General features: G+C 48.1%; 1 protein-coding gene across 5 annotated transcripts in view; it reads right to left on the reverse strand.

Moving 5' to 3' along the window:
• ZNF236 (zinc finger protein 236) overlaps positions 1–16312 on the reverse strand; it is a 1196152-nt gene that overhangs the window by 328842 nt on the left and 850998 nt on the right. For all 5 annotated transcript variants that reach the window (XM_078687874.1, XM_078687872.1, XM_078687873.1 and 2 more), the window contains exon 25: positions 451–627. In XM_078687874.1, coding sequence (XP_078544000.1) covers positions 451–627 — 177 coding nt within the window. The remainder of the gene's footprint in view (positions 1–450; positions 628–16312) is intronic.

Consider the following 16312-nt stretch of genomic DNA (forward strand, 5'->3'; position numbering starts at 1 on the left):
AGCGGTTACAGAATGAGAACAATGACCATTTGTTACAACTTAGAAAGGATTTGTAAATATTATGGTCAGTGAAACCAGAGACAGACGAGCATGGGTTCCTAGCAAAAATAGTTTATTTTTCCTTGAGGCCCACAGTTTATGAAATATCCTGGAGTAGAAGCCAAAGGAAATGCTTTGCCTTTGATAGAACACTGGATTGAGGACTTTTTTTAAACTAAAAAAATGTTTCTTATTAATATTGATCAAACTTTATATCAGAAATTTGCTTGTAAACCATAATTCCTTGAAGAAGTAAGAGTAAAATGAGAATAATGAAAATAATTCTACAATACATTCATTCTTGAAAACAGAATAATAAATACCCTATATTAAAATATGAAAGCTCAACAAAACCACAAAGCACAATCCAAATGATTTTCTATCGCACAGCATTTTTATAGAGCTACTGACCAGAAATGGTAAGCATGATCTCATGTGGAGAGCCAGCTGATGGTGTACTTGAACTTGTAGCCTGAGCCAGAACATGATTCAAATTTGAATTATTAATGGTCAATGTAATCTCATGCTGCCCCTTCGAAGTGGAAACTAGACCTTGAGAAGCCATAACTGGAGATATATCTTGAGAATCTGCAAACCAATAAATATATTTTATAATTTAGAGGCTAGAAGGAAATACACACTCTTTCATAAATATAACAACTTTTATAATATGAATAATGCATGCATCATAAAAACAAAAATTAAAAGAAACAGTGAAGATGTACCCAAAAAAAGATTAATTACTCCTCAGTGATAACAGTAATAAGCACAATGATGCTAACCAGCAAGCATAGTTTGGCAACACGTAAAAAAATTAACCAAGAAGAAAGTTCATGTGTTAAGCGATATGGAGGTTCCTGTCCACATGAGACAAGAATATAGTTTCATAAACATTGCCTACACCCAAAATCAGGCCAATTGCTACATCACAAAAAGCCACACTAAACTGACAGTGGAAAACGTATGTACCCTGAGTTAAGAAAGCCCTTATATTTGTAGCACAGATAAAAAGTGGACGATATGGTATGCTATTAGCCAATAATACCAAGACAAGTCTTCTTTTCACCCAGATGCCCAACGCTATGCCCGCTTAGTATGCCACACTTTTGTGTCTTGAAAACTGCTGGGTAGTTGTTGTAGGGAATCTAGGGATTGAAAGCTAGCACCTCTAGAGTGGGTAGGTTCAGATGAATGAGGCAAACCCAAGACTAAAATTAAAAAAATTGCTACAACTAATGAGGCACACATTTTGACTGGAAGCCAGTCCCTTCAATTCCACACGCATGGGTACATTACAAAGTAGAAAGTTGAAGACGGCGAACATGGCGGACGTAGCCTAACCGAGCTCCGTCCCGCCAGCCGCATATCCTGCCTGCATCCTACGTCGCCCCGACTGCACTGCGCCCAAAAACCTGGTGGCAGACGGCGGATCCGACGGCGACGCCTCGGCAGTGACTCCGGTGTCCCGGCGGTCTGCGGCTGGGGAGATACAGCTGCCGGGAGTCCTGACGGCGAAGGAGCCTGCCTCCACAGCACGGCCGGGACCTCGATTTTGGGCTGATCCGCCCGGAAGTGTGTGGCAGCCGGGGCGCGCCGGCCGGAAGGTGCCGCTCCAGTGAAAGTACAGTGGCGGAGAGGCGGCCGGGACTGATCGAGCCCCGCTGCCGCCTGGACACTTGCTGCGGTGGCGGCAACACCGGCTGGGGAGGACGAAGTCGGCGCCCGTTCTCCAGCGGAGGTGGGGTAAGGAGAGGAGACTGGGTGTAAGGCCTAGTGGGGGAGGGGACGCCCTGGGACTGTGCCTGGCCCCATTCGGCGGCGGGATCGGGCCGCGGGGCTCTGAGACACTGGAACGCTAGGGGGGTGGCGGCCCTGCCGACCCCCTACTCGTCCCCCCCCTCCCCCCCCTCCATATTCGGACTGCGACCCTGCTGGACTCTTCCTGGGGGCTGGATTACTGCTACACCCCTGCTCGGTGGCCGCCTCGGGCCGCGGTGGGGGGAAGTGACCTGGACAGACCCCCGGAGTCTACTGGCACGATCCTGGGCATACAAGCGGCCCCCCAAATTGCTTTGATACTACAACCGAGAGGTGGGGTACGGGTGTTGGGCTGATTGCTGCGGGCCCGCAGCGGAGTGAACGGTCCCGATACCGCGTGGCACCATCCCCTGCCACTGCACGTATAGCGCCTTGCGGGAGCTCCACGGGGGTGCGCTCCATCTCCAAAGGTTCACGGCGTTCAGGGAGACGTTCATTATCAGAGGCCGTGCACGAAGTGAGGAGCACATTGGACTGCTGGTCCCTCGTGGTCGAAACCATCACTCTATCCGAGCCATGACGAGAGGGGGCAACAGCGGCAATTCTTCAAAGCAGGGCCCAATGGACAAGTTTGCAGGACCCAGTGGGAATGCCGGAGCATCTGGGGGTCCCCAAAGCGCGGGACCCGACAACGCGGCGCTGATGGCGGCGATCACGCAGTCGAGGGACATGTTGGATGCGAAGATCGGGGCGGTCGGAGCCGACGTGACCTTGCTCCGGCAGGACCTACGCAATGCGGTGGCCCGCATCACCGAAACGGAATCCAGGATCACGGAGGTCGAGGATGATGTGGCCGTCCTCAAGAAGAAAGTTGCCGCCATGGAGGGGATTCAGAAGGGACTTGCGCTGCGGGTGGAAGATGCGGAAGGGAGGGCCAGAAGGAACAACCTGCGCTTCGTTGGCTTCCCGGAGGACTGTGAGAAAGGAAATATGGAGGCCTTCCTGACCCAATGGCTTGAGGGATGGCTCCCCCCAGACACCCTGTCGCGCTGCTTTGTGGTAGAGCGGGCGCACCGAGCACTCCTTCCAAAACCACCTCTTGGAGCTCGCCCCCGCTCGGTGATTGCCAAATTGCTCAACTACCACGACAGGGGCGTTATCCTGCGACAGGCCCGCGCCCAGGACCCTCTCATGTTTGAGAACCACAAAATCCTTGTGTTCCCGGACTACACAAAGCTGGTCCAACAGCAGAGGCAGTCGTTCACCGCGGCAAAAGCACGTTTACGTGAGCTCAAAATTCCCTATGCTCTACTCTTCCCGGCCCGCCTCCGCGTGGTCTTCCAGTCCCGCACCCAGTTCTTCAACTCTCCGGAGGAAGTATTTGAATGGACGGACGAGACTGTGCGTGTCAGGGTGAACACCCCCCCCAGGCGGAACTCGGACTCGTCGACCACCGGGAGACCTCCGAAACCACCCAGAAGGTCACGCAGCAGAAGCAACTGGAGGGCGCGCTCCCAGAAACGCCCTCCTCCCCGCGACGAGTCGGCCGAGGCTCCGGAGGAGACAGACTCTTCCCCATCGAAATCCTGACGCCCTTCTCTTCACACTGACTCCGGCGATGGATCTACAGGACTATTGAGGTGCTTGGCTGTATAGTATAGGCCAGGCGCTGCTCTCGGACATGCCACTCATTGATGGACTACACAATTTCATACTCATGGGTGGACAGTGGGTCGGGTGACGCCTCTCCAAGGGCGGGCCTACTCCCGGAGTTCGTTCCCACGTGTTAAGTGGGAGGTTGTTAGATACCTTGTGGGTAGTTGGGTGGGATCCATTGGTGTAGTGGGTCTTGGATCTCCCGTTGGAGGTCTGTGATTGCCTGCACCGCGACAGGTACTTCAATGTTTCTGAGGTATGGGGTGGGGGGTTGGAGAGGGGGTCGTTGGTACAGTTTGGGGCAGGGGAAGGGGTGCAGGGGGGGAACCGGGGTTTTGGGAGTTCGGGAAACATGGGGGGGGAAGTTGGATCTAGCTCTAGCACGGTGTTTGCGGGAACCTGGGGGCGATTGCATAGGTGCGTGTGGTCTTGGTGGCCCGATACTCTCGAGATTTGGGTGATTGATGGCGGCTGATGTACAGGGTGCGAGCCCCCCGCATGCTACGATACGCGTCCTAAGTTGGAACGTGAGAGGTATGCTTGACAAAATCAAACGTAGTGCGGTTCTGCGATTGGGGAAGACTGAAAAAGCGGATGTATTGTTACTTCAAGAGACGCACCTCATGGGTACAAAAGTTCTTAGTCTGCGGAGGTATGGCTATGACCAAGTGTTTCATGCTGGGTTCACGAGAGGGTCCAGGGGAGTTGCGATCCTGATACACCGCAGGGTCCCTTACACACATGATACACAGTGGCTGGATGTGCATGGACGGTACGTGTTTGTTAAGGGGAAGCTGGGCGGTGAGCCCGTGGTCTTTGGCAGTGTGTATGCTCCACCCCCACTACAAGACGCTCTGATTGAACGACTGTTTGATATCTGGACTGGCATCCCGCTTGTGTTGACGATTGTGGGTGGAGACTGGAACGACGTGATGGACGGGAGGCTGGATCGCTGTAGACCCGGGGGAGGCCAGTTGACAGATGCCACTACACGCCTGAGTAGGATGGTGCAGGGGATGGGGTGGATTGACACCTGGCGACACTACCATGCGCGTATCCGCGAATATACCTTTGTATCTGCAGTCCACAAATCCTTCTCCCGTCTGGACTACCTGTTTATCCCACAGCCCTGGATAGGGAGGGTTGTTTCTACCTCCATACTTCCTAGGGGTCTGTCGGACCACTCCCCGACCGCGCTGACGTTGAGTCTGGGTGCGCGGCGGCAGCCGTTTCGTTGGCGACTCTCCACGTGGCACCTGCAGCGCGACGACTACCGATCACACATGAGGGAGGCGATAGCACATTACTGGATAGAGAATGAGGACCCGAGCATTGATGCTGTGACCTTGTGGGAGGCCCTGAAACCTGTGCTCCGGGGTGTGGACATTGCGTGGTGCGCCGCGAATCGCAGGGCCCGTACTTTGGCCCTGGCGGACGCGGCGGACCAGGTGCGTGCCCAGGAGGCGACCTGCCTGACAGGGGAGAGCGACGACGCGGTAACTGTGTTGCTGCACCTCCAGCGCTCTTATACCTCCCTATTGCTTGATGAAGCCAGACAGAACTGGCTAGCTACACAGAGTCGAATCTATCAATGGGGGGACAAATCTAGTACGATGCTTTATAGGTTATGTCGAGACACCTACCAGGCCCAGCCCTTGCCGGGACTCTGTGATGCTGCCGGAACTCCTATATCAGCTCCCGAGGTCTTGGCCCAAACGTTTGCCCAATACTACGAGGCGCAATATGCCCCCCAAGACTCCCTCCCAGCAGAGGAGATCGATAGATTCCTTGCTGACCTCCCGCCCCGGGCGCTCTCAGATGCAGCTAGAGAGCAGCTGGACCTTCCGCTGTCTGCTGAGGAGCTGGGAACTGCTCTAGGCGGACTAAATACGGGCAAGGCCCCGGGGCCCAATGGATTCCCCTGTGAGTTCATGAAGCAGTTCCATCTTCAGTTGGGGATGCGCTATAAAAAGGCCCTGGAAGTGGCTAGGGACCGCGGCAGGATGCCGGCGGACTGGCGACACGCCGAGATTGTGGTTTTCTGCAAGCCGGGGAGGCCCCAGGATAGTCCCGAATCTTATCGTCCGATATCGCTGTTGAACTTCGAGGCGAAAATACTGGCAAAGGCTTTGGTGAATCGCCTTCTCCCGCATATTGCGGACTTAGTCCACGCGGACCAGGCGGGCTTCATGCCCCACAGAGCGACACGACATAATATACGCCGCGCGCATGTAGTGATAGAGGCGGTGCGGGCGGCGGGCATTCCTGCGGCCCTCCTGCTGGCGGACATCGACCGCGCCTTTGACTCCCTGAGCTGGCCGTATCTTCGAGCGCTCCTCCTCCGGCTTAATCTGGGCCTGCGCTTTTTGTCGTATATCCACTTGCTGTATACGGACCTGACGGCGGCGGTCAGGGTCGCCGGGGCGGTCTCCGGTTCATTCCCCATTGGTCGGGGCACCCGACAGGGATGCCCCCTCTCACCCTACCTGTTCGCCTTGGCTATGGAGCCGCTTGCGGCTTGGGTCCGGATGGACGCTCAGCTGCACGGAGTGTAATGGGTGGGAGGTCCATCTGATAGGATTGCACTTTATGCGGACGATGTGCTCCTTTTCCTCACAGACCTCAATAAATCGGGACCGAGGGTCCTGGATATAATGCGCATTTTTGGCGAGGTGTCCGGTCTCAGGATCAATGTACGGAAGTCGAAATTATGGGTCCTGGGTGACTGGGGGACCTTGGGTCCTTGGGCCTCGGCCTTACAAGAAGCAGTGGGCGGCCTTAGATATTTAGGAGTCTTCTTGACGGATATACCGGGTGTGTCATGGTCCCGAAACATAGTGCCGGTCTGGGACAGGGTCCGTTCAGATATGCAGACGTGGTCCAGGATGCCCCTCAATGTTTATGGCCGCTCGGCCATCTTCAAGATGGTGGCACTACCCCGCTTGTTGTACCAGTTGCAGAACCACCCGTACCCAGTTCCGCCGCATTGGTTTCGGCAGGTGAACTCTGCCTTGGGTCGATTCCTGTGGACTGGGGGAGCAGTAAGAGTGGCGCTCCGTACCTGCTTCCTGTCGACCTACTGTGGAGGGCTGGCCACATCGGACGTCCAGTCCTACTACCAGGCGTCGCACCTGCTTGTCCTCAATGAATGGTGGTATGGGGACCGGGGAGACCCGGCCTATGCCCTGGAAAGGTATCTGATGGATCCGGACACACTCCATATTATCCTCTACTAGGCTGCCACTCGGAAACGACTCCCGATGGTCACCCAGGTGGTCTTTAAGGTGTGGCGCGACGCTCTCCGCCGCATGGGATGGTGGAATAGGCTAACAGGTGAGACCCCCCTGTGGCACAATGGGAGACTGCCCGGCTTGGCTTCCCTGCGGGGCTTTGACGGTTGGGACGCTATTGGCATCTCGACACTGGGCCACGTACTGAAAGGCACAGTCCTCAAGTCGTTCCAGGCATTGCGAGTAGAATATGACATGCCCCAGTCTCAATTCTTCCGATACCTACAGCTCAGGCACGCGCTGACCCCCGCAATTGCGACTTTAACGTCCTTGCCGGAATTCAGCCCCTTGGAAGCTAAAGTATTTATGGGGGAATTGGAGACGAAGAAAATTTCAACTATATACCAGACGCTGGTTACCCATTGTTCCCCCTCCCTTGATAAACTGCGGGCGGTTTGGGAGGGTGAGCTGGGGGAGTTAGAGGAGGAGGACTGGAGGGAGGCTCTGGAGGCCCCTAGAGGAGCAGCAATAGCAGTGCGCCTGCGATTCATCCAATTTAAGTACCTACACAGAGCATACTATACAAGGGAACGGCTGTGGAGGGCTGGGCTGATAGCCTCCCCGGAGTGCCTGAGGTGTGGGACTGAGATAGGCTCCTTCTCACATACGGTATGGGAGTGCGTGCGGCTGCAGAGGTTTTGGACGGGTGTATGGGACTGTCTGGAGGAAGTCTTGGCATGGGACCTCCCTCGCACGCCGAAGCTGGGCCTCCTCCATGTTATGGAGCAAGTAGGGGGCAATAGGTATAAATGGCATCTGCTCCTGTTGGGTCTCACGGTGGCCAAGAGGGACATAGCTCAGGCTTGGAAGGCACCCAGAGCTCCGCTGGTGGGAGTGTGGAAGCGAGGCATGGACTTCAACATGGGCCTGGAACGTCCTATCTTTGAGGCTAGGGGCTGCCCTCGAAAACATTACCGAATCTGGAAGAAATGGGCAGATTACCGGGGCCTACTGCTGGACCCCCCAGCGACGAGAGACGTGGGTCTAGACCTTGTTGGCTCTGCCCCTGTGTGAACTGCGCCACAGGTTGCTGATGTGATCCCTCAGGTTATGTTCTGGACAATGTAAACACCGTGCAGGGTGGGGGGGGGGGGGGGTGGGCGTTGGGTTGGGATACGGGGAGGGGGGCCTGGGTGAACGTTGATTGAATATTTTGACTTCTTTGCTCTTTTATTTTCACTACCTTCCTGATACTACGGAAGCGGTGTCTTGTTTATATTCTTTCAACTGCTGAACTCCAATAAAAATTTGTTCTGAAAAAAAAAACAAAGTAGAAAGTTGAAAGGAGGAATGGCTAGCATGAACAAGGCAAATACTGTCTTTATACCAATTTAATCAAGTGGGCTGCAGACCAGAAATGTTGAGTGTAATCTCCGGTAAATATGTAGTTGTTCCCCTTGAATTGGAACAGGGCCGGAGCACTAGCACTACTTAAGCTGGTACATTTTCATTTTTTTTCTTTGGTTGTATCAAGCAATTAAATTGCTTTGCAAATGATAATAGTAAACTAAATGAGTCCTGAGTAACCCACTGTTTTTAGGTCTTGCCTGAGCCAGCGCATGCGCTAATCTGGCAAGACATTTAGTAAGTGGGTTTTAGAAATCCGACCACAAGCTTTTGCTTGTGGCCTAAAGCTTGCGGTTACGCACGCGTGCACGCACACTGCCGCCACCTGCTCGTCTGGCTCATTAACTCTCTCGTCAAGGCTTATGCAGCTCTGCCTGGCATCTCTCATGACTCTGATGTTCCTGTTCCCCCTAATTAGCCACCTGCAGCAAAGCCCTTATCAGCTCCTAGCAGACTGCAGGCCGGGCACCCTTTCCGTAGCAGAAATCTGTGACACGCAGCCCTCCTCTTCTGGAGCAACCCCCTTCCCTGCCTAGCCTTTCCTCACGACCAATGCCCCCCCAACACACAACAGGCTCCCCTCCCGTACACAACCTGCTAGGTCTTGGAATTTGGATCTGCCAGTTCTTGTTCAGTCTCTTCTCTTCTCAGTCGCATAGTGACCCTGCCCATTTGAAATCACCTCTTCTTTGATGTTTGCTCTCTTTCAGAGTGGTGTTTTTTCTCCATATTCCCCTCTTCTCGCCCATACATCTCACTACTGCGCGAGGATCAGGGCTCCGGTTGTGAGATCCCAGCGTCGCCTCTTTGTGAGCGTGTTTCTTGGACAGAGGTACCCGCCGCATACATCGCCCTTGGGATAAAGGCTGGCTGCCGGCAGATTCAGGGAGTGGCTTTTGTGCTCTACAGCCGGGGTGCCTAGCTGAAAGCACTGCGTTAGAAAGCATCACACAGCTGTTGCAGCGTGTCCATGTTTAAAGGGCATAATTCGGCACATAACTCCATGTTTTCAGACACAAACTCTCCTTTCATAAAAAACTGTTTTTTTAAAGTTATATATATACACTTTCGATTATATCGTTTGAAAAATAACAAGCCATGAATAGTTCTATTGAATAGCAAACATTTTTACATATTCTAAAGCAATGTAAATAAATTATAACAATTTTTATCTTAAAACATTATCCACAAAGTTCATCAAACGGTGAACATGACAAATTAAATTAGTGATTACATTGTTAGACAAGTCGACTGTCTACAATTTTAACAGAAGTATAACGTATTAAGAATAAACAATTTATAAATAAACAATTTATAAAGCGCATGGCTGCTTCCACTGAAGTGTCCCGGCGCAATTATCAAATAACTAACACATGGTAAGCGGGCTCTACTTCCATATCACATACGTCACGCTGTGATTTCCTGACGTAGGAGTTGGCCTACCAAAAAGCTTGGTCTGTTTGTAGTGTAAGACTAAATAATCTTCAAAATATTTACAGTTAAGTCCAATATTGATATAATATGACTTCAAATTATCACACGGGTATAGTGCACTAGAACATAAGCAGTACTAAAAGATTACAACTCCCAGAATGCATTACATTGCTCAGTGAACGTCCAGTACTAGGAACATGGAGTTACAGTGACTTGGACTCATCTGACCACACAAAGACATATGTTATTTTCCCGCAGGAAGAAACAATGCTTCCTGCTCAAGAGTCGATGCATGCTTCCCATGCTCAGTTAAATATTAAAATATTTAGTTTCCCTAATGGGCATGACCCCCTGAGAATGCTTCCCTGACCTCTCACATGCCCTGATGGGGCCTAGCGCCCATCTGGCTGCCCTGCCTGTGCACTTCATGCCTCTGTTTCTTTAATGAATTCATCACTGCTCTCCGAGTATGCTTCTGAAATTGGTGCTGGCTGTGAAAATGCACTGGAGGAGGCGACTTAAGGTAAACAGGCCCCAGTCTAACAGGACCCAAAAGGCCACGCCAGAATATTGGACACAGCTGCTTCTTTCAGCGGAAATGTGCCTTGTTTCTGTAGATCCCACTTAGCCTGCTTTTATCAGCTTCAGATTATGCCACGGAAGGGTTGGGGGCAATAGAAGGAGGTGCCTAGGATCACACAGCAGTGTTGTAGTTAGGCAGCAAGTTTAAAAGTGAGGTTTTCTAGTCGGTTCACATTATGTAACGTTAACCACCATACCTCCTCCCCTGCATGGCAAATGATGCATACACTGGGTTAGGGCAGTGCCAAATCCTGCCCTACCCAGGGTGGCAGACAGGGCATGCGCTGGGCATCCTGTTTCTAGGCCTACATAATTTATAGGTGGTCGACATAAGAGTGGAGGCCAGAGATTACCACTTCATTATTTGTAAAAGGGGTGATTTCCTTTCTATCTGGTGCCTTTAAACTGTTGGTAGGGCTGGGTCAAAGTCAGACACATGCCAGCTATAATGATAGCCTGATAAACTTTTAGGAGCTCTTAAACTCCCCACTTACAGCGTCTTGTGAAAGCAGAACCGGAACCCGGATGCTTGCTGCGCCTGCCCGAGGCACTTTGGGGCTTATTTACAAGTCCCTTGTGCCGCTGGTATGCCACTTTTTCCCATATTAAAAGCAGTGATTAATTTGTAAAAAAAAAAAAAACATAAGTGCCAGGGCCCTCTTCAGGAGGCCACTGCAGCTTTCACCACCCATTGCCCTTGCCAGCGCTGCCAGTGGCAGTATCCACACAACTACTCCTACCTCTCTTCCTCCACCCTCTCACTCTATCTCTCTCTCTCTATCTCTCTCTCTCTACCTCTCTCTTTCTACCTCTCTCTCTCTACCTCTCTCTCTCTACCTCTCTCTCTCTACCTCTCTCTCTCTACCTCTCTCTCTCTACCACCCAACTCTCTCTACACATCCCTCTCTCTCTACACACCTCTCTCTCTCTCTACTTCTAAGTGCCAGCCGGAGCCTGATAGCACTGCTTGTCCTTTAAAAAAAAAAAAGCATTGGCATAGCCAATAGGTCTTGCGTCTGGGGCCTTATAAGTGTTTAACCATGCAACAGTTAATGTTATTGCACCAAGGATATTGTGTTGCATAACTAAATACTTATAAGGTCCCAAAAGCAAGACCTATTGGCTATGCCAATGCTTGTTAATACTTAGTATTTCCCCACCTCTTTATTTGGCAAACTGGGTGTTTTTGTTCTCTTGACTACTTCCACAAATATTAAGCATAAAGGTAGAGTGCCTTTCCCTCAGTGCTGTAAGTGCATTCTCTGCATATGCCACAGCAATCAGAATCATAGTCATCTATGATCACCAAAGACAAGACAGATTAGGGTCAGAAGTCCTAATTGCCCCCTTCAAGTCAATGAGGTTTTGAAGGGTGGAGTTGCGGAATAAAACTGTTAAAAAATAGCAACAATAAAAAAGTGCCAGACTAGATAATATCTATAGAAACAAATAATGGGTGTGCCTTATAAGGTGGCAAGTATGTAGTTTCAGAGGTAGTTATGATATGCTAATGATGATACCATAGGGAATCCAATGAGGCTGATGAACACTGAACGCTATGACAACATTTCTGGATGTAATATGACAACTGGGAAGGGCTTCAAATGAGTATTCTGTGGAAGTACATATATATTTGAAGTGAAGACCCATTACAATGATTTGTCACTGGCTCCACCCTGTAAGTTCTGGATTTAACTGGGATGCTGCCCTCAGTGAAATGATTAAATCCATTTGTTTTCTTCGACTTCCTGTCCTGGTTAAATGTACATAGGCGAATTGGGAACATTGGAACTTACAAAAATACAATAACTCCGCAGGACGACAGTTTTAACTATAAAAAGTGTTTTTCTGTGGGAAGTCTTTAGAACGCTTTCACAAAAGAAACTATGAGAATGGCTCCTGGAAACTGCAGACCGGTGGAAGGGAGCAGAGATTTTTTTCACCAGTTGAGAGGAAGCCAAATAATTGGTGTCAGGCTGACAATGAGAGACTGGCTTGTGATTCTGAATTTGCGCTTATATGCCAAGCAGACAAATAGGGGAAGACCTAATGACCTTAGTTTCTGTCGACGGCTGCAACTGACACATTATGAAGATGCTTGGGGTGGACTATGGATCAAGAGCAAGGAACTTTGAACATGGAATGAAGACTGGACACAATGGAGCTCAGATACATTTGATGCTTGTCAAGGCTAGAGATAAGAAAGTTAGCATCCTGAAGATACAACTATATTAGAAGTTCTCCTTTGAAAAAGAGTAATAGGACTTATTGCAATGTCACCAAGCAAAACAACCTGCTTTTTGAGGAATTTATTTAGCTACTTTAAGGCTAGGAAAGGAGTCGGCCTGCTGAAAACCTTCGTACGAGGAAAAACCTTGATTTAGTGTAAGGTTTTTGTTTCCCAGCTAGGATCTAGTGATCAGCTCTAGAGTCCATTCCTCAGCATGGAGAAGATTTTGGCCTGGAGGAGTTAATATGTTAGTGGTTTTACTTCTTCAGTAGACCCAGATGTTGTTTATCTCTTTTTATAATGTCTTTATTGGATTTGGTTATTAAATAAACATCAAAACGGTAACATTGTAGGTGCATTAGCAACACTCATTACAGTACGCAAATGGTTAAATCATCAAGCTAGACATGGATACATGATACATGAGATTTAGAGAACAATAAAGGATACATGCTTAGCTTAGAGTGCCCACTAGCTGGAAGACGGCAGAGGTAAAGCAGGAATGCAGTGAGAAAGAAAAAACGAAAAAACAACTAAACAACAAGAACAAATATAGCTCCTTCCATGTTTACAAATACAGGTTTTGAGTGGACCTCTAAACATATCAAATGTCTTGGTATCCTTTATGCTAACAACAGCCAGTAAACTATCAAAATTAATCTTGCAGAAATCCTTAAGAAAATGTCTGTTCTGATTGATGGTTGGTCTCCGTTATTTCTTTCATGGTGGGGTAGACTGGCTACCATTAAAATGATGCTTCTTCCTATTATAAATTTGTATTCGACCATGCTTCCTATTTCTCTTCCCCACTCTTTTTTTCGTGGTATCAATAGTTCTCTCTACAAGTTTCTTTGGAACAATCGCAAACCCAGAATTTCATTGGCTCGCCTTCAGTCCTCCAAGGAGTTGGGTGGTGTCAATTTTCCTAATATTCGAAGTTACCATTCTGCTTTCACTCTAAAGCAAATCTGGACTTCTCTATTTGAGAACTTGAATCTGCCTTTAACAGCATGGAGCTCGTTGGAACAAGCCAAGTATTCTCCTTTGTCTTTTATCTCAGCTGCCTGCTTGTCCCAACCCCCGAAACGCTTATCCTCTCCTATTTTTACTCATTTCAAAGCAATAACTACCTCTCTGCTTCAATCATACTTACCCTCTGCCGATCCTTTTTTTTACGCACCCCAATTTGGTATCACAAATCCATTAAGATTAACAAACGTTCTTTATTTTGGAAAGAATGGATTGACATGGGTAATAGTACACCGCAATATTTAATGAAAGATGGATCTTTTATGGATTTTACAGATCTCCAAACCTCCTATAATATTTCCTCTTCTCCTGCCCTTCACTATCCTCTACTCAAGAAATCTCTTACTCGCCTCTCTCTTCAGGGTTCTCCCACAACTATTCCCATCAAACTCTCCCTACCTCCATTGACTTCTCTACTAAATTTAAAGCTTCTACCATATACAAAATATTATCCCACTCTTTGAAAATAAGGACCAAATCCAAATTAGAGCTTGTATGGGAAAAAGATCCAGCCCAAGTACTGCCCCTGCACACTTGGGACTCCCTGTGGTCAAAAATTCACACTTCCTCACGCTCCGCTAGCACTACTCCGACCTTATATCATTTTTATAACCTACTTTTTCTCACCCCTTGTGACATGTACAAATTTAAGTTAATAGACTCCCCGAAGTGTTGGTCTTGTCCTCATAATAATAGTGATTTCATTCACATGTTTTTCCATTGCCCCCTAGTTAAATCTCTTTGGTCTCAAGATTGGTTAAAACTGAATGCTATTTTATCGACTAATGTTCCTTTTGAGATTTCACATGTATTTTTGGGCAGTTGCTCTTCATCTTGGGATGTTCATGGTATTGTGGGTAAATGTATCGATCTATTTTTTGCTATTACTCTCCAAATTATTACTACAAATTGGAAGGACACTTCAAAAATTTAGTTTCAAGCTTGGTGAAATTTATTTTGTCACCATCACAGAATGCACCGTGCTTTCACTAACTCTACTACTTTGTTGATCAAAAAGGATTTGCTGTGGTTGCTTTTAACTTCTTTTCTTTCCAGGTTAAATAATTAAGCTTGTATATGCATTTTATTGTGTTTTTGTTCCTGTATTTATTCACCGTTACAAAATTGTTTTTCTTCTGGTATTATACTCTTTTCTTCTCCTTTTCCATCTTCTCTCCCTCTCTTTTCCAGCTCTTCTCTTCTCCCCCTTCTTATAATCTTAAAAATGCCTTTGACTTTGTATAGATCTTTCAACTGAGGTGTGATTAATCTTTTACCTTATTGTTAAGTTTACACTAACATCTCCACCCCTCATCATATAATATGTACTGATGTTTTACTTTGGTTATTACTTCAATAAAGCTTTCTAAACTTAAAAAAAGAACAAATATAGCAGGCTGTTAATGAATAGTATTGTAGGGCAGGTTGGTAGAGGCGTCTCAAAGTGTCCAGTACTTTGCAGAGGTAGATGTTAGTCGGTGGTGCCGCAGCCAATGCCACATTTATCACCAGAGGGGCAACTGGATAATGCCTGTTGGGAAAGGCATGGGTGCCACAAAGGTAGGCATGCAAAGGCAGGAATCTCAGGTTGGGGTTTGGGCAATTTGGAAAGATTACATTACTTCAAGTGCCATCCACAAGCATGGAATATGTCTTAGAGAAAGTTACATCTGGAAGGAAGGAAGTCATCTTTGGTTACTGTCTGGAAGCAATGTAGCAACTTGTCCCATCCCTGAGAGCTGGGATGTTTCTAGAGGACAATGGCTTCTTCCGCCGTCAGAGTGGTCCTTTCTTTCTTGGCCCAGATCATCAATGATTGGTGCCATGCAGTCGAAGAGGGAGGATGAGTGACTTCAATTCAATTAAAAAAATTCTTTATTTCGATTATTCATCATAAAAGACAGAAGATAAGATTACAAAAAAAGTATACAAAGCTCAAAATTCATCATAAAACTGTCAGGTAAAAGAACCATAGTTAAAAATATAAATAACAGGGTTACATTAAAACCAATACTAAGAACAGATTAAATCTAGTACAATCACAAGACTTTTTATGTAAAAGACAAAAAGGCGATGCCTTTAAAAAATACTCAACCAAGCCAATTAATACAATAACTTATTTAGCTCAAAGAGCCCACTCTTTTTTCCGGATAGCCCATGCCCAGCTCAGGAATTTGGACACCCCAATAACAGCAATCTCATTACAGCCTGTTTTTAATAGCCTTTTGGCGACCATTGCAAAACAGGTGCCCATAGATCTAAATATAGGTTTAAGCCACGTACTTCGGGGGAGCTGGTAGGCAGGACAAACATAAAGGAGGTGGTTAATATCTTCAGAACAGAACGGAGGTGGTTAATATCTTCTGGACAGAACGGACACATGGCACTTGAACCAAGAGACGATTTACAAGTAAATTTCCTTGTTGGAAGTGTCTCGACACGGAACTGATGGTAAAGCTTGCGATCTCTGGGTTTGGTTATTAGATCCCAATAGCTTTCCATAGAAGATTCAACTTTAAATTCACAGTAGGCTCTGGTTAAAGATGAACCGCTCAGTTTTAATGAGGTTCCAATATGCTGCTTTAAAGACCGTTTTGGATGGGAATTACACAGTTTCAGGGCACTCCCACAAGTCTCTCATCCCCATCCTGGTGAGCAGGGATTTGATACTGCTTAACCATGCGATTTTATTTGCCCTATCCAACCCCCTGACTCCAATCAAGCCCCTGGCGAATAAGAGAAGTTCGGGAGTAATCCAGAGTCTTCTCCAAAACGCCAGCATCCTAAACCGGGCAATATCCTCGATTAGCTGGCAACCGAGGTCTAGCAGGAGGGGGATCAGAGGAGTTGATTTGGGGAGGCCCACAATTGAACTCAGGAATTTGTTCTCGGCCTGTGCTAACTGATACAGATTGCACGCACCCCATATCTCTGCCCCGTACAGGAT

The sequence above is a fragment of the Lissotriton helveticus genome, chromosome 4_1 (genome assembly GCF_964261635.1).
Source record: "Lissotriton helveticus chromosome 4_1, aLisHel1.1, whole genome shotgun sequence".
Taxonomy (NCBI): domain Eukaryota; kingdom Metazoa; phylum Chordata; class Amphibia; order Caudata; family Salamandridae; genus Lissotriton; species Lissotriton helveticus.